Source organism: Periplaneta americana, chromosome 7, assembly GCF_040183065.1.
Source record: "Periplaneta americana isolate PAMFEO1 chromosome 7, P.americana_PAMFEO1_priV1, whole genome shotgun sequence".
Lineage (NCBI taxonomy): Eukaryota > Metazoa > Arthropoda > Insecta > Blattodea > Blattidae > Periplaneta > Periplaneta americana.
The window spans coordinates 26,516,611-26,539,598 of NC_091123.1; the positions used below are offsets into that span (position 1 = coordinate 26,516,611).

A 22,988-nucleotide genomic window follows, 5' to 3' on the forward strand; every position below is an offset into this window, starting at 1 on the left:
AATCAAAATGCTCACATTCACACTGTTCTCTGACAGCTCCCCAGCAAAGTGCCAAGAGTTCAGTTCTCAGTGTATTGTTGAGATTTATGTTGTGTACAAAGTGGGGCAAGTTCTCTCCATTTGCAATACTGCGCTTCACTATTCCATTTAACTTATTCATTGTGTTATGTCTCAAACCTGCTTACCTCCAATTTTTAAAAGATATTGAAAAATTATACAGTTTTTCCATATTACATTTACTGAGTACAGATTTAGTCCGAAATTAGCCTTTGCATGATAGATGGGGACTCTTTAAGTTCAGAGCCTGGTACTCTTGTTTCATGTTTTCTTTTTCTTTATTTCCTTTGTCGTTAAGTAATTCCTCATAATAGAAATTTCATGTAACAGTTTCATTCTGTAAGATTGCCCAAATGACAATACTATACTTCTTTCTTTTTATTTTCGCTTTTTCTGTTTCTTTCTGTCCTTCCCCTTTTTTTCTTCTTTATTTTTTGTCTTTCTTTTTAACGTGATGTTTAATTTTTGTTACAGATAAAGCAGATCACTCTAGAACTCTTGACAATAATTAGGGAAACCGAAAATGATGATCTGACGAGTGTCATGCAAAAAATCGTTTGCACCTACACAGAACAACTGATGCCTATTGCAGTAGAAATGTGTCAGCATTTGGTAAGTAGTAGTTACGATGCAATTTTAAAAACTGTTAGTGTGTAGAAATACAGGCTTATGCAACTTTTTGTTGTACTTAAAGAATTATAAGTAATTGCAGCAACTGATTCATTTTTGTTCATTACAACGTTTATAAAATTTAGCTTATGTAAAGTTAACGATTTTCGTACTTCGTGTTGTGTTCTTTTAATTAGTGAAAGTCTTCTTCATGCCTTTGACCACATTCTACTGGGATTGAAAGATAGAATCACACTGCTTGTTTCTTATTTAGACATAATTGTTTTTGAGTAACATTAATTAATGCCATGTTGTTTCAAGGCACATGAAATCTTATCTTAAATTAGGACTTCAACTTCATTATTTCTTATCTGTCCAAAATGTTGTTTGGTGAAACTTGTTTGTAACTAATGCAAAAAAAATTGATGAACAAGTAATTAGATTTTTATCTGATTAATTAGATTTTTATCTGATTCCTCTCTCAAATTAAAAGCCAACTACATGTCAGTTCGGGATACAGTGCAGTTTTTAGCATTACTGTTTCCTTTTGATGTAATGTACTTCGTGCTATTTCACATAATTGTATATAGTACAATATTTGACGTCATTTCAAGAGTGTGTATATATAATTACAGTGATAAACCATACCAATATGGTTTGTATTGTAACAATATATAAATTTATTTATCCATGACCATAACGAAAAACATGCCTTTACTAAATACTTTTGCGTTTGTAAAGTAGGCTTTTATTCAACATTACTTTATTTCACTAGTGAGATAAAGACTTTACCTCACAGTTTGAACTTTATCTCACAGTTCATTAGTATTTTCCTAGTACCCGGGTACACACGTATACTTTTCCATTGAACTATTACTCAAGAAGTTAACATATTAGTTACTATATGTCACTACCTCTACTTCTTTATTATTACTTATACATACACTCAATCTCCTTCTCTTTTCTCTATCTGCTATGTCGTAATTTGTACATTGCATCCATATCTAATATGCATCTTTTTAAAATTTTGTAATAATTTACCTTTAGGGATGCGAGGAGACTTGAACTTACGAAGTTGGGTTTATAGGATTTTAAAACAACACGCGTTAGCCAACTGAGCTAAACAGACACGATGATTAATTAAGTTTTAATATTCCTCTTAAGTTTACAGAAGTAAAATGGGAAATTATTTTAATCACATTAGCTCCGTGAACACTTCTAAATAATCCCCGAAACTTCAAAAAGACGAAAATACACGTTTAAAGTGAAAAAATATATATTAAAATTATATAATTAATTATAATTTGTTATTTATCCAACGCCTTAGATACCATTCTTTACTAATCATGGCCTCCTACATCATGACCTACCTAGTAACGTATTGATTCTAAAATCCATGCCATGGTATGTGATTACATAGGACTTATTTTCAACATATTTTCTTTTATACAACAAAATTTTTCGTTATGGTCATGGATAGAATTACGTATGGTACTTGTGAGCGTGATCTTTATTGCACTCGTGTAATTTAAGCACTCGGCTGACGCCTCGTGCTTAAATCTTTCCACTTGTGCAATAAAGATGCACTTACCTCACAAGTACCATAAATAACTATTTTGTTCATTTTGTTTTATTAAAAGAGGTAACATTGTTGTTGATGTGCAAAAATATGTAGTGCTATTTTACATGTTTGCATGTTTACTTTAGTATTATGGATTTATAAGGCACACAATATTTTGAAATACGAATATATGTTCTCCACCAATTTGATGTAGCAGATGAGTTAAACGAAGTTGGACCATTTCATTTTTTATTTGAAGTAGAGAAAAGAGAGAATATAGTATCAAAAAACTTTGATGGAAGAGCGTATGTGTACTTTGATATGCATCATAACTTATAAAATGATGTACTATCTTAGTGTTCATTGTTGGAATCATGCTGATAATTTTTGTTGTTTAAAGGCAACAACATTTAGTCAAGTATTGGAGACTGATGAAGGTTCAGACGAGAAGGCTATCACAGCTATGGGGCTGTTGAACACAATAGAAACATTATTGACAGTCATGGAAGATCAGCCCGAAATCATGGCACAGCTACAGCCCACAGTATTGCAAGTGATAGGACACATCTTTTCGCAAAGTGTTATGGGTAAGTTTCGTGTCATCTTTACACACACAAACAGTGTCTTAGTTAGCTTCAAGGGACAATTATTATTTATGGTAGCAGAATTATTGTTTTGCATCATTCGTCTTGTCAGTACGAGCATGTTTGCCTTTTGGATTCTTAAATATTTGTCATTCATTGTAGTGTTTTTGTGTCCTCATAATACACATTTTGATACAATGCAAATTGTGTGATAGATAGATCTAAATATTGCATTGTTTCATTTCACTGTAATGTGGGAATCATTTTTACCAGTAGTTCCTTTATTGATCCATCACTTGTTTCGACTTCTTTGTTTAGATTCAGCGTTCATTTTATTTCTTCTATGATGATGTATGTAGGTACTGTTTCTTTGTTGTTGTTAGATTGTGGTTCCTCTTTTTTTGGAGTGTCATTTCTTTACATTTTTACCTATCTAGAAGCAATGAAATTTATGATAGGGTGTCTTATCTTGGTATGTAAATTATATTATTGTAATAAGAATATAACTCATATCATATAAAATGAAATGCTATCACTGCTCATCTGACACACTTTTAGTATTGAGACAACTATTGCTGTGACAAGTAATGAAATGTCTGTGTGCTTTTCACACTAGAATTCCAGACATTCAGTATGTCACGTAGAATTTGTGATGGACAAACACGGAGTATGGGCTAGGTTATTGTAAGGTACTCCTGTTTCCTTTGTAATTTCTCTAGTAATAAATAATAATAATCCATTATCATAGTGCAGTATAATATTTCCTCAATATTATCCATTCCCTCCCACCGAACATCCTCATATTCATCTTCTTTCACTGTGTGGCTGTTCCTCGACTTTGGAATTCCCTACCGAGTAATGTCAGGGACTGTCAGACATCAAACCAATTTAAGAATAGGCTAACGAAATACTTTTCTAACAATTCTTGTTAACAATAATAGCTGTTTCAGGTTTCTCAATGTTTAATGGTTATATATATCACAGATAAATATCTAAATTATCTCATTATTATTATTATTATTATTATTATTATTATTATTATTATTGTAACCATTTCTTACTAATGTTTATTATTGTCACACTAACATTACTTATCCAACTTTCATTATTTACTTTCATGTTGTTTTATGGTCTAGATTTTAATGTAATAACTATGTAAGCAATTGTATTCAATTAGAATTGGAGTCAGGCTGGGCGGAAGAGAAGGCCTACTGGCCTTAGCTCTGCCAGATTGAATAAATAAATTATTATTATTATTATTATTATTAATTATTAAAAGGGAATACTTTAGTCAATATTGTCAATCTTGTACACATCGTTAGATTTTTTAAGATCTATAGAGAAATGATATCTGAAGGTCCTTTAATCAGTGGTAGTTTTTTTTTTTTTTTTTTTACATGTTAAGAAAAAATTAAAATTGATTGTAAAAGTATCTAACAAGTGATACATTTCTTTACAGAATTCTATGAAGAGGCTTTGTCTCTCGTTTATGATCTGACAAGTAAAACCATATCTCCTGACATGTGGAAGGTCTTAGAATTAATGTATCAGGTGGGTAAATATTTCTGCATTAGAGGTAGGGAGGTGTATGAGATCAAGACATAAAGAAATAGATTCCATTTGCATTCCTTGATGATGCAGTGAGTGACAGCTTAGACTTATGCTTTAGTTTATATTTTAAACACTCATTTGTTTGATATCAATTCACTTTATAACATTTCTAAATATTTAGAATATCATAGAAGTTTCAAACTTAATTCATAGTGTTAAACTATGAAACAAACACATCGAAATAGCAGTATGACATATTCAAGGTATATTACCTTTCTTTTTAAACAGTATTTTTACACTATGAAGTTCTTAAGTTTTAAATGTTAATCATATTTTTAATATTGTTGTTGTTGTTATTTTCTAATGCCAGGCGTTTGACAATAAAGTCATTTGACCTCTTGCACTCCAATATTTTTCAAAGATATTATCATGACCAGCCACTGAAGCACAGATTTTGAGGTGTTCCGAATCCATTTCTTGGTTTGAGTTGCACAATGGGCAGTTAGGGGACTGATATATTCCAATTCTATGCAGGTGTTTGGCCAAACAATCATGGCCTGTTACCAACCTAAATGCAGCTACAGACGATTTTCGTGGTAAATCGGGAATTAACTGTGGATTTTGATGCAGAGAGTTCCATTTTTTCCCTTGGGATTGAGTTATCAAATTTTTAATATTGTAGATACTTCTACGAAACTTCCACAGTGTGAACTGAATGGTTCGAGCACACACTGGTGGTTAGTATTGAAATTATGGCATGTGCAAGTGAAATCTATGGTGGACATAGTGTTGGGACAGTTCAGAGTACTGTCATTTGCCTTTCTATCATTCTGGTATTTCTCCACAATCTATCATTCCCACCATTCTTATCCCACTTTCTAGTTAACAGACAAACATGTCGAGGTCTGCCTCAGGGCGCGTCCTCAGCACAACTTTATTCAATATTTATATAAATGACTTACCCTTCCTATTAGAGGAATCAAACATGAAAACAACCATTCTTCATGACATAATATGAATTTGCTTAATGAGAAAGAGAAAGGTCTATTTGTTTGGGGTAGTTAAGCATAGTAAACACTACAGGCGAACTTTCCAGCTTCAAGTGATCCTGTCCTGAAGAGAACATGGTTTGTAGATTTTTAAAGCTAATCGAATCTAGCAGCTAAGTGTTGTCTCTCATAAATTGATTTCTGTTAACTTGATACTCTTTTTCACTTAATCCACGTCATACTAATATGTCAACAGAATCATTACACGATTGGATGTGGTCCATCGAGATTAAGAGCTGCTATGTTGCCAACTTTCTGAACACAGGTCTTCCCAATCGTTGTTGGGAGTAGAGGTCTGGACATTGAATTTTGCGATCATTCATTATTTTTTTATATAATGTAAATCTACTACATGTCTGATGGCTTCACTTTCTCAAACAGTGGAGACTCCATTTAGATGTTTTTTTCACATCACTTTTGGCCAGTATTGAATTCACTATCTTTGGATCCAGAGGCAAGTACCATCAACAAAGTATAAATTTCAACACACACTGCAGAACCCAACATCATCACAACCCAGTGACTGTCAAACTATTTAGGAATGTATGGTACTGACAGTTTTATATTTTCGTTGTTTATTGTCCATGAATGTTTACATTTTATTGAATATTCTATTGTCAGCGTTTTTTGTGATATTGAAAGAATTCAGTCTTTAGATTTTCGTGAAACTACATATTTAGGAAGTGGTACCTAAAATACTTTGCTTTTCGTACGTTTTCTCATTGAAAAAGTAGGAATTAATAAAAACGTTTCCTATGAAAGTTGTTTGTTTTGAAGAGCTCTATCAAATGGTACCCTATTTGACCCTTACTCCCATTTGAAATTTTAAAGTGATACGCCACTGACCATACTTCCTGTTAGAGCTGATTGATGAACTCAAGTGAAAGTTCACATGTGGTTTAGTTATAAATATTTTTGTCTCGAAAATTTTCATGCACTAGTTTCCGAAATAAATTACCGTTACGGGTGGTCTGAATCACTCTGTATATTTCTCCCTGTGAGAAAGTCATGTAATGTATCTTAATATTTTAGTCAAGATTTTCAACTTGTGCTAATTATATTTTTATGGTATGTTGCAGGTGTTTCAGAAAGATGGGTTTGACTACTTCACTGATATGATGCCAGCTCTCCATAATTATGTAACTGTAGATACTCCTGTGTTTTTGTCTAATGAAAATTATGTGTTAGCCATGTTCAACATGTGTAAAGCTGTGAGTATCATACTCTTTCTCGAGAATTACATTAATATATATGGGTTTTAACATTTAGAAGTAAAATTCAATCTTTGTTTGTATTTTCCTTTTACCAGGGCCATGTTTTTATGATACCAATAATAAATGCGAAGAATCATACATGGATGAAGTATGAACACTTCTCATGTGAAATTTAACTTGAACGCAAATTTGAGCATTGTCTGCTGAAAATAACGCATTGAACTTGAAGAATGTGTCAATGAACATACAGAGTTTATCGTTTGGGTTTTCCGTGATTCATGCAATAAGCATCATTTTGGTCGATCATTACATTGTCCTAATAGACCAGCTTCCTTATGAAACAAGAGGTGGTTTATAATGCCTTTTGTCAACTACTTCTATATTCCACGGGTTTGGAGATAATTTTGCTGATAATTTTTTTTAAATATATATATATATATATATATATATATATACACACACACACACACACATACACACTTTTTTTCCTTAAAAAAATAGTGTTTAAATTATAACTACGTCTTACGAATAATTTCAAAGGAAAAATGTTCCGGGGCCGGGTATCGAATCCAGGACCTTTGGCTGAGTGTACAAATGCATTATATTAAATATATTGCACGGAATATTAATATAATTTATGGACTCCTACTTCTTAATCTAGCTAAAACAAAAATTCAATATATGAAAGCATTTTGTAAAGAATTGTCATGCAAACTTTAAAAAAAAATCGCCATAAAGCAGTCTCTACCAAATAAAAAAAAATCACCGTAAAACATGTCTCTGCTGAATACCTTTCCAGTTCACCTGTCTTTTTCTTATTGATGTAGAAGGAAAATAATAAATTAGTTACGTTTAATGATTCTGCATTCTCTCATTAATTTTTTTTATCCTTTAATTTAATTTTTGTGCCTTGATTTCACTTCCAGGTTTTGACAGGAGATGCTGGAGAAGATCCAGAATGTCATGCAGCAAAGTTATTGGAGGTTATAATCTTACAATGTAAAGGACACATTGACCAGGTAATATGCAGTATTTAGGAATGTGTGTTTTTAATATTTATTGAGTTTGTCGTGGGTTGTTACGTGCGCATACCATGTTCATTCTAGAGTTCAAGTCCACTTGAGGACATCAACACAAAAGTACTTAGCATATCATCATTTGAAAATTAAGTGAAGTCTAGAGTCCAATTTACTAGATTTATGGCACACAGAAGACAAGTGTCCTTGAATGAGAGTAAAATTTACTGACTTTTCTGATCCTCAAAATTCAACTCTATTAATTGTCATTGTCACTGTCATTCTTGTCACTGAGTCTTCTTTGCCCCCAACTGAAAAATTACAGTCTTTTCATCACCAGACTAGCAGAATTTAGGAAAACGATAATATATTAAGATCTCACCATTACATGGTTTCATGGACATATATTGTATTTTATTATTTCGTTGCTAAAATTAGACATTTCTCGAGTTATTATTTTCAGAAATAAGCTTGCATGTTTTATATATTTAAATTTAGAATTTTAATAATTTTGTTGCATTCATATTTTGAAACTGTACAAAATGTTGCTAAGTATACAGTCGAGCCGTTCTTATTTCCGGCATGGCCACGCCTTCTCGACTTTCAGCGCGAAGAAGGTAGGCAATAACGGTGTTGCTAAATCTCTGTCAAGCCAATAGTGAACGGATGCAGTTCTAATAGCTGGTTGTCGAACAATCAGTCGGTATTGTTGTTAGTGCTGTGTTATCGCTGAGTTTTCAGCATCATAATGCCGCGGAGGAGTCGGAAGACCATCAATTCGCAAAGCAGAGAAATGATTCTTAGCGTTAGAGATTATTTCGAAAATGAACGTAAAAAAATAAGAGTAGTTTATTGCCTTTAATGCAAGTGGTGCAAAGAACAGCTGATGCGTGTGATGTGAACAAGTTCACGGTTTCTCAAATAACGACCGAGAAGTACGGACAATCCGGGAAAGAAGAAAATAAACTGAGAACTATGGCGGCAGCAGGTACTAACAATGATTGTAGCGATATAGGCGTAGCACCTCTAAATTGAACAATACCGTTAGGCAAGGTTCTTCGTGTAATGACAAAATTTTTAATACTAACATATTTTATTTAATTTACAGGATGTGTGGTTTTAGTTATTCATTCACATAAAAAATGTTTATTTATTATATTTTACAGCTTTCTCCCATTTTAATAATTTCTAATATTTTTTCTGTATTTAAGAAAATCGTTATTTCAAATGGTCGGAAAAACCAATTATAGCACAACATGGTAAGTCTTCTGTGTCCTGGGATGCTAGGATCAACAATAACAATAATATATAATATTATGTATTCATATATTACTAATTATTTATCGTAGGAAATAATTTTTCGTCCGATGTTTAAGACTAGATATGTGCTAAAACTTCGTTAAGAGTACAAGGGTAGACTTGACAACACAGTAACTCCACCGTGAGCGGGAAACGGTATGTCGCCTGCATAACCTTGACGACAACCACTGCCAGTGAAGCAGCGTGTCAGCTGACCAGAAGCTGTTGTGTGATTTGCTGCCGGAAATAAGAACGGCTCGACTGTAGCTGCATTTTCTTTGAAGCTTTGTAAGAATCCTCTCAAAAATTCAGAAAATATTATGATTGTTTAAGTTAGATAGAATTACCTTTAAGTCCACTTCAGTATAAGGTGCAGTTTTTCTTTATAATGTTGTGTCTGTAATTTACAGTGCATTCCATCGTTTGTGGAGCTTGTGTTACAACGGTTGACCAGGGAAGTGAAAACATCAGAATTGCGTACAATGTGCCTCCAAGTTGTTATTGCTGCATTGTATTACAACCCTCAGCTGTTGTTTGAGACACTGGAGAAACTTCAGCTGGCTGTCTCTCCTACAGAATCTATTACGTCGCATTTCATCAAGCAGTGGATTCATGACACTGACTGCTTCCTTGGGTAACTGTAACCACATATTTCTGTATAAATAAGTATTGAGGTTTTGCAGTAGACTGGGAAAACTTTGTTTCAATGGGATTATATAGTGCACATGTATGTGTAGTTTTTTTTTACACTAGAAACTTGTCTTGTTGATGGTACATTTTAAGTTTTGATAGGTAGTACATTAGACAAAATGTATGTCAACAAGAAATTGTATTCACACCAAATAAAACTACAGTCAACTTCGGTTATAGTGAACCTCTGCAGACCAGCATATTTCGTTCACTATATCCGAGGTTCACTAAAATTGAAGTGTCTGTTTTCATACTACTGACGTTGCTATACAAACAGTATTAATGCCCGTTTGGAACAGACCACATCCAATATCAGTACTAATGTTCTCTCTTCCAACTTAAACACTTTACGCTTTGACATCCTGATGTTGACAGTTCGAAACTTGAATCTACTCTGGCCATGTAGGTAGTATGCACTGACCGATTTCGCATCTCTTCTCACTAGGGGTATGCTACTATGTACTCAGCCTTGGAATTTTCCCGGGTTCACTTTTACAAAGATGCGGGAGGAAGGGTTGAGGACCATTGTACTGTAATCCTTGTATTTACCCTTTGGTCATCACTCTACTTCCTTTTACAAAAGAAAACACTTTATCTTCCTATTTTTCTAATAACCTCTTTTAAAGGGGTCAGAACTAATCCTTCCTTTATCCCTCACTGGGTATACTATTCTCTTTAACATGTTTCAAGCTGTCCAGGAAGCTGAATGAATCCTTTGTCTTTCAATGCACTTAAGGAGTAGAAGGTTTGAGATTTTGTTCTGAACATATTCTGGGAAGTTTATAGGAGAAAATTTTAAAATTACATTTTCTCGGGAAAGTTCTAGTTTTAGGTTCACTATAACTGAAGTGAGGGTTCACTATAAATGGAAATATTAATGTACTTTTTAATGTATGTGGGTCGGGACCAGCGACTTAGGTTCACTATAACCAAGTTCACCATATCCAGAGCTGACTGTACATACATACACTACCTTGAATTTGATTATTTCTGGACATACATGGTTTCGTTATAAGTGAAACATATACCAGACTGCAAAATGTTTTTCTAATGACATGTTTTGACTTCATGCTTCCTAGTACTGGCTCGTCTTGACTTTCAGCATTTAGAATAGGTTTTTATATATTTCACAGTTGCTATGATTTAATATTTTGATACTGACTAGGACTCTAGGTGATGATGTGCTGGACAATCGTGCCCTGTGTAAGTTCTAAATTTTTTTTTCCATCAGAGATGGTGAAATTCCGTACTTTCAGTATGTAAACTGATTCATTATTGCTGTTATACTGCGTCTTTTTTTTTTTTTTTTAATGTGTTTTAAACAGTGTTAAATATTGTCTTAGTGTCTTACATCCTTCGTTTGTACAATGTCTTAATGCTCTTTGTTTTCTGTTGCTGGTTGTTTTTTTAATATGCTAATCTCATTTCGTTGCCCATAAAACTTACATGACATGGACTCTATTGTAAAAATTGCTTTTCTCTAATGTTCTTATCATTTTCTGTCTTTCGATAATTGTTGGTTTGTCATGGTAGTACATTGATTTTGTTAGTGCTGTAAGAATCAGTAAATTATGTTTTTAAAATTAAAATGTGTTCAACACATTGTTTCACTTGACAATATATACCTAGACTTTATTGGTGCTCTAAGGATCAATAATTCTGTGGTGCCCGGGTAAAGGGGTATAAGTTCAAAAAATCGAAAAATGAGTTACATATGCCATGATGTTCAGAAAGCCATATTCTATAATTGGGTAATTTGATGGTGAAATCATTGCAATAAATTAATGTCTCAGGAATCTTCTATACCACATCAATAAATTTAGGAATGCAGTTATATTGTCAGACTCCAAAGCAGCTATTCTATCAATCGTCTCTAAACACACACCTTCATCTCAAACAGCAGAAATAACTAAAATGCTCTCGCAATTAATATCACTGAATAAAAGAATTGTATTCCAATGGATACCATCCCATTGTGGAATCCTGGGAAACGAGAATGTGGATGCTTTAGCAAAGAAGGGCAGCACTACTACTTACAGACCTGTTACTAAATCTACGTATTACTCTGTGAAGAGATTTATTAAATCTACATACTTAGACTTCAACAAACAAAATTTGATAACACAATCCCAAGGGAAAAAATGGAAGTCTCTGCATCAAAATCCACAGTTAATTCCCGATTTACCACGAAAATCGTCTGTTGCTGCATTTAGATTGGCAACAGGCCATGATTGTTTGGCTAAACACCTGCATAGAATTGGAATATATCAGTCCCCTAACTGCCCATTGTGCAATTCAAACCAAGAAATGGATTCGGAACACCTTAAAATCTGTGCTTCATTGGCTGGTAATGATAATATCTTTGAAAAATATTGGAGTGCAAGAGGTCAAATGAGTTTATTGTCAAATGCCTGGCATTAGAAAACAACATAATTGGGTAAAGGGACATAAGTCCATCCAGCTCAGAAAAGTATATATAGAGATGTGAAAAAGGGTATTAATCTCAAAAAGCTCATGTTTGTTTGGGTAAAGGGAGATAAGTATACTTATATCCATTTACACGATCTGGAATTGTACGTACATGTTTGGTTCTGAACTTATACCCTTTTGCACAACTTCTAGATGGAGACACGTGTAGACCTGTAACACCGTACTTAACATTTACTGGCAGTTTGGCAAATATACTGTATCACATAGCAAAAATAACAACATTTTTGCATATTTGATGTCTGCATATATCATTCGAATAATTCATGTGCGGTACCAACATTATGCAAGAGTATGGCATAACAGCTACATTTTTTAATATCGAAGTATCCTTTGAGAATTGATGGACAAATGGTTCCTGTATGCAAAAAGTGTTTCTTGGAAATGTTTGATGAGACTATCTCTTCCTTCTAAATCGATACTGTGGAAATTCGAAGCTAGTAAGTCGCACAGTCTATGAACAATTATTTCATGAACTGAATCTAAAAATCAAGCATCCCAAAATACTCGTAGATACATGTCACACATGTGATACCCTGAAGATGAAACTGAATTGTTTATCCGGAGATGGAAAGACAGCAATACAAGCGTCCCTATTGCAATATCAAGATCTGGCTGATAAAGCATATCTTGCAACATCTCAAGGCAAAGAATATGCAATCAGTGGGTTATTATATGATGCAGTATCAATATCTCAGGTTATTTCACATCTGAATGGAATGAAGGTGATAATGCCGGTGAATTGAGTCCAGAGTTCAACACTGATAGTTATCCATCATTTTCTCATAGTGAACTCTTGTTTGGAGGAGAGTGAAATCCTCTTTTATCTTGAATTATTATACCTCGAACTGAGTCTTTTAACAATCAGCTGCAATGAGCAAAGAGGCAGTTATCTTTTCCTATGATCAGGGATACAACCTGCACATAAAACACTTCATGATATTATAATAGGCACAATAATTATTACGATTCAATTTGTGACAAATGTATTGACAAAGTCACATGTTATGTTATAACATTTGACTTACATCAATGTTTACCGACACCAATGTTGAACACTTCTGTTGCTTTCTACAAGCGTCAAATTTGGACTTTTAATTTGACCGTAGATAACTGTAAAGATGGACAAGTCACATGTTTTGTGTGGAGTGAAGTTTATGGTGACCGGGGGAGCTGATCAAATTGCATCTTGCATTTCAAAATTTCTCTATAATCTGCCTTTCCATGTGAAACATGTAATAGTGTATTCAGACACATGGGGGGGGGGGGGGGCAAAAAAACTTTCACATGCTGACTATGTATCTGTTCTGAAAAATCATCCACACTTTGAAACACTGAGTCGCAAATTTTTTATAAAAAGCCACACTCATATGGAGTGCGACTCCGACCATGCCTAAATTGAGGGAAAGAAGAAAAACTGTGACATAAAAATCCACATTCTTCATGACTGAATGCAGCTTGTACGACTTACAGGCAAAAAGAAGCCATTCAACGTGATTGAAATGAATCAGTCAGACATGCTTGAATATCACTGGTCTACTGTGATTTTGGTACAGAACAAAAACAAATATACCAACCCTAAATCGAGTGTGCTGATTACAGATCTGAAGTCCGTTCTTTTGTATCACGCCACAAGTTTAAAATAGTAACATTTTTAATTTTACACTTTAATACATTTAGATCCATTTAATTTATTTTATTGTGATTTTGCTACTGAACAAAAACAAGTGTACCAATCTGATTACAGATCTGAAGTCTGTTTTGTCTGTCACGTCACAATTTTAAAGTAATAATATTTTAAATTTTAAATTATGATGTGTGACACTACGCTCAGGTCAAAACTGAGTGTTCTTGAACTCGAAGCTTGGGACACATTTGTACTAGTGTCAACTAGGTTTTTAGGAAATTATCGAGCTGATAATTATGCTGAGCTAGTATATAACATGCTTAGAGAAATTCAGAATCTAGGTTGTTGCATGTCTTTTTTGTAGACCATTGTATTCTGACTTATTCAAAGATGCTCTCGAAATGAAGAAAACCACAGAATAATGTGAAAGATCTCTCTGTAAAATTATGAAGTGGTTCAAATTTACAAAGGCTGTTGACATGATATTGTTCAAAGAAACACTTGATACATGAAAAGATTTCAAGACATTGAATGTGAGACGAAGAGGACAATCACGTAATCTACTCCAGTTACCTGTTTTATATCAAGATCCTGTACCAATTTCTTGTCAAAAGAAGAAAGATTTATTGGACCTGCTACCGGTTGTTCCAAATACATTTAATTCCTATTACACTGCACTTCCAACAACCTCAACAGTATGAGACATCCATCCTGACACAATTGAAGAAGTCTTTGAAGATTAGTGATTTTGATAATGTTAAAGAAAGTGCTTATTAATTCTTATTGTCTATAGTTTGAAAATGTTATCTTATCATTCCTTAGGTATACTGAGGCAGATAATATTTGGAAAATAACATTTTATTGACATTGAAACATCTAATACTATTGGTGTTATGAACAGTAAAATTTACTTTCTTCTTTAACTTTGCTTATTTTTTTTTTAAAGCAGCTGTACAGCCATCTTGTAATATTTGTGTAATTTTTAATAGTCATTATGTTTCATAATATGAGCTTTGCATGTTTATTCTGTAAGAAATATTTCGGGGTAAAAGGAGATAAGTTGTATGTAAGTTTGTGTAAAGGGGGATAAGTTGTCCAAACTTACTATAATATAAAAAACATTATGAAAATATTGAAAATAAGTAAATGTTTGTAATAGAACATGAAAAGCATTAAGCGAAGGACAAAATGACCAGAGTACATTGTAAAAAGAAACACACTGGGATTTACAGATTTGTTGCAAACTTTGTTTTTGCATTTTCTCAAAAGTTAATTTTAAGACTTATACCCCTTTACCCGGGCACCACAGAATTATACCTTTTTAAAATTTAGGTATGTTCAACAGGTTAGTGTTACCGGTACACATAATCAGGCAAAGTCTCCAGCACTGGACGTACTGTGCCTTAAACAGTGATTCAGTAATCAAAACTAAGCAATAAAATGCAGTTCTTAATCGGTTTTATTTATATCAAATATTTTTTTTGTCCTTTATTTATTTATTTGTTTCTTTATGTGTATGTGTTTGAATCTGCTTCCCCAGTAACATATTGTCTGTAACTTACAGAGAAGTGTTAAGGTTCTTAGTCCCTATTTACACTTGCTATTTGTCGTTCGACTTACAGCGCGGGCGCATGCGCAGTACGGATTTCGTTCCTTTCCTTTCGACATCTGCTGAGTAGAAGCTGTTTCTATTTCTGTGCGACATTTCCTAGGTGGGCCAGCCGAATTGACGCGACAGGACCCGAACATCGGAAAAGCAGTAGCAGACAACTTTTAATCAGCTGTTTCTCTCTTTCCACGCACTTTGTAGCATCATGTCAGAGTGGAACAAAAACCAAGTAATGAAATTAATCAAGCTTTACGAGGAATTTCCATACTTTTATGACATCAGAAATAAGGACTATCACAATAGGATTCGGAGGGAAAGTGCACTGGAGTTTATTTGTAAAAATTTGGAGTCAGTTCGTCCCAATACTATCCCCTCCGACATCAAAACACAAATAAAGAACATCAGAAGTCAATATGCAAGAAAAAAAATTAAACTTTCAATTCATTTTAATATAATAAATATCTATTGGACAATTTTGTTCCAGTTTGAAATCTTTACTGAGAACATGGAATAACCCTTTCTCCTGCCTTCTGGACCTCCATCTCGTTTCCCAGTCTCTCTCTCTCTCTCTTTTTGCTTCTCATTAGTGCAAGCTAACAAAACACTTGAAGCTGCAGAAGCTAAAACAGCTACTTTTTATTGTTAAAATGCATTCTGTTCATTTAAAAGGCTCACCACATCATTGACACGTTGCTCGAGCTCAACAACTAGCCTCGAGTAGCAGACGAGAAATCTGCCAAGAGTGAACGGTGATACTACATTTAGCCGACAGAAAGCGCAACAACTTGCGTCGACTTGTGGACGAGAAATCTGCCAAGTGTAAACGGTGATGCTACATATAGCCGACAGAAAGCGCTTGATGTTGCGCGACAAATAGCAAGTGTAAATAGGGACTTATGTCGGATAATATTTAAATTTGACTGCAGTTGAATGAATATTTTTATTGAAGTTGGTAATTTTTTCTGTGAATAAATTTTGTAAATATAACATTAATCAAACTTAGTGAAGAATTCTCTTTAAATTTCGTTCCAATAATTCTGTGGTGTTCGGGTAAAGGGGTATAAGTCATTTTTTTGTCCAGATGGAATTTTGTTCCCCAGATGAACACACAAGTTAAATTATACAAGTGGGTGTGCAAAAATCAAAGAATACAAGCAGTTGATGTGTTTTATTTGTATAGAAAATTATTTGCAATAAGGGTTCCAAGTTTAATTTTCATTTATCTCTGAACTCATTTTTATGACTTATCTCCCTTTACCCAAACACCACAGAATTATCTTTGAAAGCAATTTGTGCATGCAACTTGTCTGACATATTTTTCTTATTGTGTTTAGCCTCCATGACAGAAAACTGTGCGTTCTTGGTCTGTGTACACTATTAAACTCTTCTGCTGCTCGACCTATTGCGGTGAATGAATGTGCAGCACAGATCATTCCTTCACTCATCCTCCTATTCGATGGCCTGAAGAGGGCATACGTAGGTTAGTGGCGACCATAGATTCATGCTGTTTCAATAACCCATTGACACAGATTTATAACTTCGTATTTTGTGTTACAGCAAAAGCCCAAGAAGGAGAGGAGGAAGAAGATGAAGAGGAAGAATCTGACATTGATCAAGGTTTGTATGACGTCAATTAATCCGTGTTAGTCATTCTTTTCCAGGGTTGTGGTTACTTTTAAGATAAGGCAGAAATAAAAAAAATTGCTAGCCCACAGTTTAGATCTCTCTCACATACATGCACACACTAGTACAATAAAATCCCTCGTATCCGATGCCCAAATAACTGACAATACCAAAACAACGGCACTTTTAGCTAGACCAAAAAAAAAGTAATTCATGTGAAAGGAAAAATTTTGTGACACTTGTAATTCTTCTTGCGTAATTTCATTTTTCACTCTGGATTCGTTCTCCAGGTCGTCAAGTGGATTTCTACTGTACACTTTTGGTTTTAAGGGGGAGAGGATGGTATTTTTTGGTGAAAAATGATTACATTAAAAAGAATTCTTTAAAATACTCTGTGATGTACGTGGAATGCATAGCATAATATTTTGTGGGTATTTGTGTCCTTATCAGATGTTGAGACGCCATTTTTAAACTTCCTGCATTATGGATTTTTAAATCACTCACCCACTTTTATTGTTGTTTCCGGTAAATTGAATTTTCCAAAAAAAAATTTTTTTCTTTAAAATACTCTTTGATATGTGTGGAATGCATTGCATAGCATTTCGTGTGTATTTGTGCCCTTATCGGATGTTGAGACGCCATTTTTAAACTTCCTGCGCTATGGATTTTTAAATCACTCGCCCCCTTTTATCGGTTTCCAATAACTTCATTTTTTTTTATACATTGCCAGACAAAAATGGATATAACTTCTGAACTATTAAAGATACATGCATGAAATTTAGAACACACATTCTTTAGACTATTAGGAAACTTTTTTCTGTAACAGAATTTTGTTAATTGATTTCATTTTAAAACTACGTCCGTTTGCAAGAAAGGAAATCAGAAAAGTGTTATTAAATTTTAATTGTTTATTTTACAAATGTAGGGACAAATATCAAAATTCTGTTACAGACAGTTTGTAGAGCATGCTCTTGCAAATACATTGCAAAAAACTGGATCAATCTACCTTTAAAAATGGTTTAGATATATAGGTTTTAGTAAAATCATGCATTGGGTATATTTTTTTTCAAATCTGGGCCCCAAATAATTTTTTTTTATATTTATTTTTGGTTGAGTTGCTACAGCTATGAGCTCTCTACATACAAAAAATTAATATTTTACATCAAATAGGAAAAAAAGTTTTAAAAAATACCATCCTCTCCTTTTAAAGTATACAAAATTTTCGTAAACATCTATCGTAAGACTTCTTCTTTAACAGGCAAGTTTCGACAATAAACACTCCCTTCTTGGTGGTGTGCATGACCATGATTTTAACCCTAACTCTCTTCACACTATAAACACAAGACAGCAACTGACTTCAAAAGCTTCTCGCCAACAACCCCGTGTGCGAAGGACATGTTGCCAGTGACCCACTGTTTACCATTAGCCATTCAGCAAACCCCCATGCTAATGATGTAAAGTCTTGTTTTGTTTTCACTGTATAAAGGGATTTCCATGTGACTTATTGAAGTTTAAGTTCATAAAATATTATGTATTTCAGGCTACAGTATACAGTGAATTCTAGCAATTTAGTTAATGTGTACCTTTTCTTTTTCAGGAAGTTTCCTTTTTAGTTTCATTTGTTTACTTTATTTTCATACTTCACTTCTTGATTGGGTGTCGTTCTCAGTACTCCAGTGGTTACCATGCATGTCATTTTACTCGAAGTTCACAGGTTCAAACTCAGTGAAATGCATTGGTTTATTAAGTATAGTAGAAATTCCTAATATGGCAGCTATCAGAGTGGAAGTATTCGTGTGTAAAATTGACTGCATATAAAAGAACGCTGACCTTGAGTAATTACTGGCCATGCCCTCGACCTTTGCTTTGATGAAAGATGTCTTGGCAGACTGAGACTGCAGCAGTTTTTGATATTAAAATCAGACTTAAGGGTGGTGGGGGGGGATGCTAGCACTATTGCAAAGCTTCTTGTTGAAATTTGTGGGTAGGATTAGAACTAGATTAATGACCAGCCTCATGGATAGTGGTCAGAGCTTCTGACTACAGTTCATGAGATACCGGGTTCGATTCCCGATTAGAACACAGGAATTTTTCCTTAAGGGGAATGTTCCTGTGTTCGTCCATGGTCTGGAAATTAGGTTAGGCTTAGATTGAAGACCTCTCCTGGCACTTCATAATCATTCTGTCGTAATATCATCGGGGCAGTGTAACTCCGCCTTCCAGGCGCCCCAACTTCAGAAGTGGGTTACAAATAAGCCATTGTCAGGAGAGACCAGAAATGTCAAATGACAACCTGGTGGCATTGGTTAAAAAAAAGAAGAAGAAGAAGAACTAGGTTAACACTGCTAATATTCTCTTTCAGTTCATAAAGAGTAGACGTAAAGGACTCACTGGAGTTGAAGTGCTCTAGGCAAACCTAAACCATCTTAAGATCTACAATTCTTCTATAGATTGGGAAAAAAGTTTTAAGTATTGTATTGAATATCATGCATTTATCCATCACACCTTTACTTTTACATCATCTTATCCATACTTTTTTAAATCATATTGTTTATAGTGGTAATGTTCTTTTTAGATCTCTTAAAAACTATGATGTTTGCTGATCTATTGTATACCACTTTCTCGACTTTGTACATTTCGGTTAAAGGTCTTTCATTCTCATGAGGCAAACTGCAAAGACATATGCAGTCTCATTTAAAATATTAACGTTTCACAAATAAGAGAGTATGATGGAATGAGCTTGTCAGTAATTTTACTTGTGCCTTTTTTTATGTACTAGGGCTTTCAATAAGTAATGTCAATAATGCTGTAAATCAGTGCTCCTAGCGGTGACCATTTAAGTCTTGTCTTACGTAATAGAGCAGCGATTGTTTTCCGAATAATATATAATTCAGAGTGGTACACAACTAATGCACAAATACACTTTGATTTGGACATGACATTTCTGAAAGACTCATTATGTGAACAAGTTAAGAAATTTTATAATAGTGCAAATTCAAGTGAAAATCCATTCATCAAGCGTCTTGGCCAATACAGTGCAAATTTCTACAAGAAACACAGAACACCAAAATCTTTTTTAAGTGAATAACATGCACTTTTCCACAACCTCTGAATTCCAAACATCTATATTAATGTCTCCGTACCCAATTGTTTTGACAGCTGGACATGAACAATACTTGTGCATTATTATTTGAAATTACACTAAATATGAAAAAGCAGAAAACATATTTGTTTTGGTACTTTATCAATAAATTGCTGAATGTGGGGGGGAAGCAATTGTTTCATAAATTTGTAATATTGAGAGTCTCGAAGTAGCCATATTTTGTAAATACAGTGGCTGTTTCTGATTTGTAGTGAACAATATACTGAAATAAAACAATGTCGACAACTGACAAACAAAAAAATACCAAGTGATTCAAAACTGGTGTGCTTTTTGAATGGCCCTGTAGAGTTGAGTGGTAATCACTAGACAACTAAGGATGATATCTGTGCTATAAGTTCTTCCATATTTGTAAGAGCTATCATAATATGCATAAATAAATGCGACTTCAAGGTATATAATTGTTTTCAATTCTGTTTTAGAAGTCCTCTCAAGCGATGAAGATGAAATTGATGAATCAAATCAGGAGTATCTAGAAAAATTACAGGAAAAGGTAACAAAAGGCAGTGCTGCTAGCCCATTCAACATTACGGCCTATGTTCAGGTACGATCTGGTATTACGTCAACAGGACAGATTCCTGAGTAGGTTGCAGGAAATGAGTGAAAGTCCCACCCAGGTTAGAGATCTGGCCTCACACTTCTGCTTGGTAACAGAAGCTGCAGTGTCTATTCCAGCCTGGGTGATGAATGGCTCGCTTGGCTGTAAATTTAGTATAGTTATGCATATTTGGTTGTACATTAGTTCAGAATGTATTAGAAATATTTAAACTCTTTGTAAACTTGTTTAAGTGTTGGAGCTGGGAGAGCTGCTTAGTTTAGTATGCATTATCATATCAAAATTGAAAATAATATTTCATTGCCGAACTTTGAAACCATTCAAAGTTCTATTGGGTCTACCAAGTTCTCATTCTAAGATCAGTTATCCTGGCCAGATAGCAATTGTGATTTTATCATTTTATAGTTACTCCATGGTCAATACCTAAAGATAGGCCAACATTCTTGTCAGTTTTACTAGAATTTGTGGTATTGTACAAATGATTACTAACAACATCTTACAAGATGATTCATTGGCTAAGAATCTTGCAGTACCCCAAGACTTACAATTGGAAATACAGAATGTCATCTGTAAACTTTACCTGTGCAGTGATACCCTTCCCTTTACATCCCTTTATTCATTTTTTCGTGTCATTCTCAGTCTTGATAAATTTAGATTATTAACAGCTTGCCGAATTCATACCAGAAGCAACATAAATTGTAACTATTCATTATTTGAAAGTTACTTCTTCTAGTTAAGTTTCTGGCCTAAGCCTACCACACAAAATATAACAATATTAGCTTCTGTACATTAGTCATTAATATATTTTAAGTTAATTTTACACTAACATCCTTCAAAACCATAAACAAAGATTAAATTTCATCAGGTGTGATGTCGAGACATGTCATGGCATCTGTAATGCTAATTAGTGCTTTGCGCATTTTGATTCGTCCCTAGATTTACTGACAATGGTCAGATGCCAGAGAAATTTAGACTCAAGTGTTAGAAGCAATATGTGGCAATTGAAAGCCTGCCATTGTAACTTTGCTAACACACTCGATTAATGTATTAGGATCTTTTTCATACTGCAAATTAAACAACATGGGACCCACACCTTTACTTCCTTTTTGAAATCTATACCAAATTGTAGTAAACACTAAGTTTATTGTAGACTGTCTTCAGTTGTTCCAAAAAAAATTACTTTTAAAACTGTTCTCTTGGCACGTTTATAGACTGAGTAGCTGTTGCAACTTGTATCTAGTCAGCTGGGCTACCTGAGTGACCATCTTCACAGGCTAATATAACGAGGCCCTAAGAATGAATTCTCATATATCCACTTCATTTATTTAGTTCGTATTTTACTGTTCAATAATTTTTATGTTAACCAGTTATAAATTATTTTCCTTCATTCATTAACACATGTTTTGTAGTTAATTATATAGAGCGTTCGCCTACAGGTGGGGCCAGGAAAGCGGCCTGCCTGCGGTGTCGCTTGCGGGAATCGTCTATCCGTAAGCTTCCGCTTTCTATGCTATACTCTGTAGGATTTTAATTTTAAAAGTTCAGCAGCAGTAAGGACTGATGTTTTTGAAACACTAATTTCCTGTGAAACACGTCTTAGAGATTTATTAGGAGAGCGTGTAAATTATGCACTGATTTCATCAATTTTTTCTCCCGTCAATACTCTTCGTTTTCGCTTAATTTGTTAACAAGACGTCTAACAGTTTCTCTACCTTGAATTGGAGCACCCGGATATTTCACTTCAAATTGCCTACGCACCTCTCTATATGACTGTTTTCACATATGCATCATACATAAAAACTCTCTGTTCAAGTGTGAATTTTGCATTTTGCATTGTTAACAAATTTTACACAACGCTGAATATTTAAGCAACTGTGTCAAGAAACTGCACTGTACGTGTTAAATACGGCAACATCTGGCTCACAACTGATAACTTGACTTGTTGACCTTGATGTCCTTGATTGTCGAGCGTGTCTCAACAACTGCGCGCACAAAGCGGCGTATCAGTACATGCCGCTTTCCTGGCCTCACCCATAGACGAATGCTCTGTATATACAGGGTGAACCGTAAGTAATGCCATTACTTTTAGGGTTAATCTGTGAGATATTTCAAACAAAAAAGTTTAATACAATTTTGCTCGTTTTTGCTTCCTTTTCGAGATAAAAAATTGTTTTGTATGAACTTTCTGCAAAGGAATTTTAAAGTATTACATTTTGTTCGCAACAAATTTCCGCATATTTAAAAGTCAAAACTAAAATTCTTTCAGTAATTTATTATTTTAGTAATACACTGCTCT

General features: G+C 34.1%; 1 protein-coding gene across 5 annotated transcripts in view; it reads left to right on the plus strand.

The window, feature by feature from the left end:
* The window catches only part of msk (importin-7 msk), an 84,517-nt gene that overhangs the window by 44,900 nt on the left and 16,629 nt on the right, over positions 1-22,988 (plus strand). For 2 of the 5 annotated variants that reach the window (XM_069830476.1, XM_069830477.1), the window contains exons 12-21: positions 532-669; positions 2,628-2,814; positions 4,271-4,362; positions 6,491-6,622; positions 7,552-7,644; positions 9,351-9,574; positions 16,688-16,833; positions 16,911-16,970; positions 20,559-20,680; positions 22,129-22,182. In XM_069830476.1, the coding sequence (XP_069686577.1) occupies positions 532-669; positions 2,628-2,814; positions 4,271-4,362; positions 6,491-6,622; positions 7,552-7,644; positions 9,351-9,574; positions 16,688-16,833; positions 16,911-16,970; positions 20,559-20,680; positions 22,129-22,182 (1,248 nt within the window). The remainder of the gene's footprint in view (positions 1-531; positions 670-2,627; positions 2,815-4,270; positions 4,363-6,490; positions 6,623-7,551; positions 7,645-9,350; positions 9,575-16,687; positions 16,834-16,910; positions 16,971-20,558; positions 20,681-22,128; positions 22,183-22,988) is intronic. The other 3 variants (XM_069830478.1, XM_069830479.1, XM_069830480.1) reach the window with 2 other exon arrangements.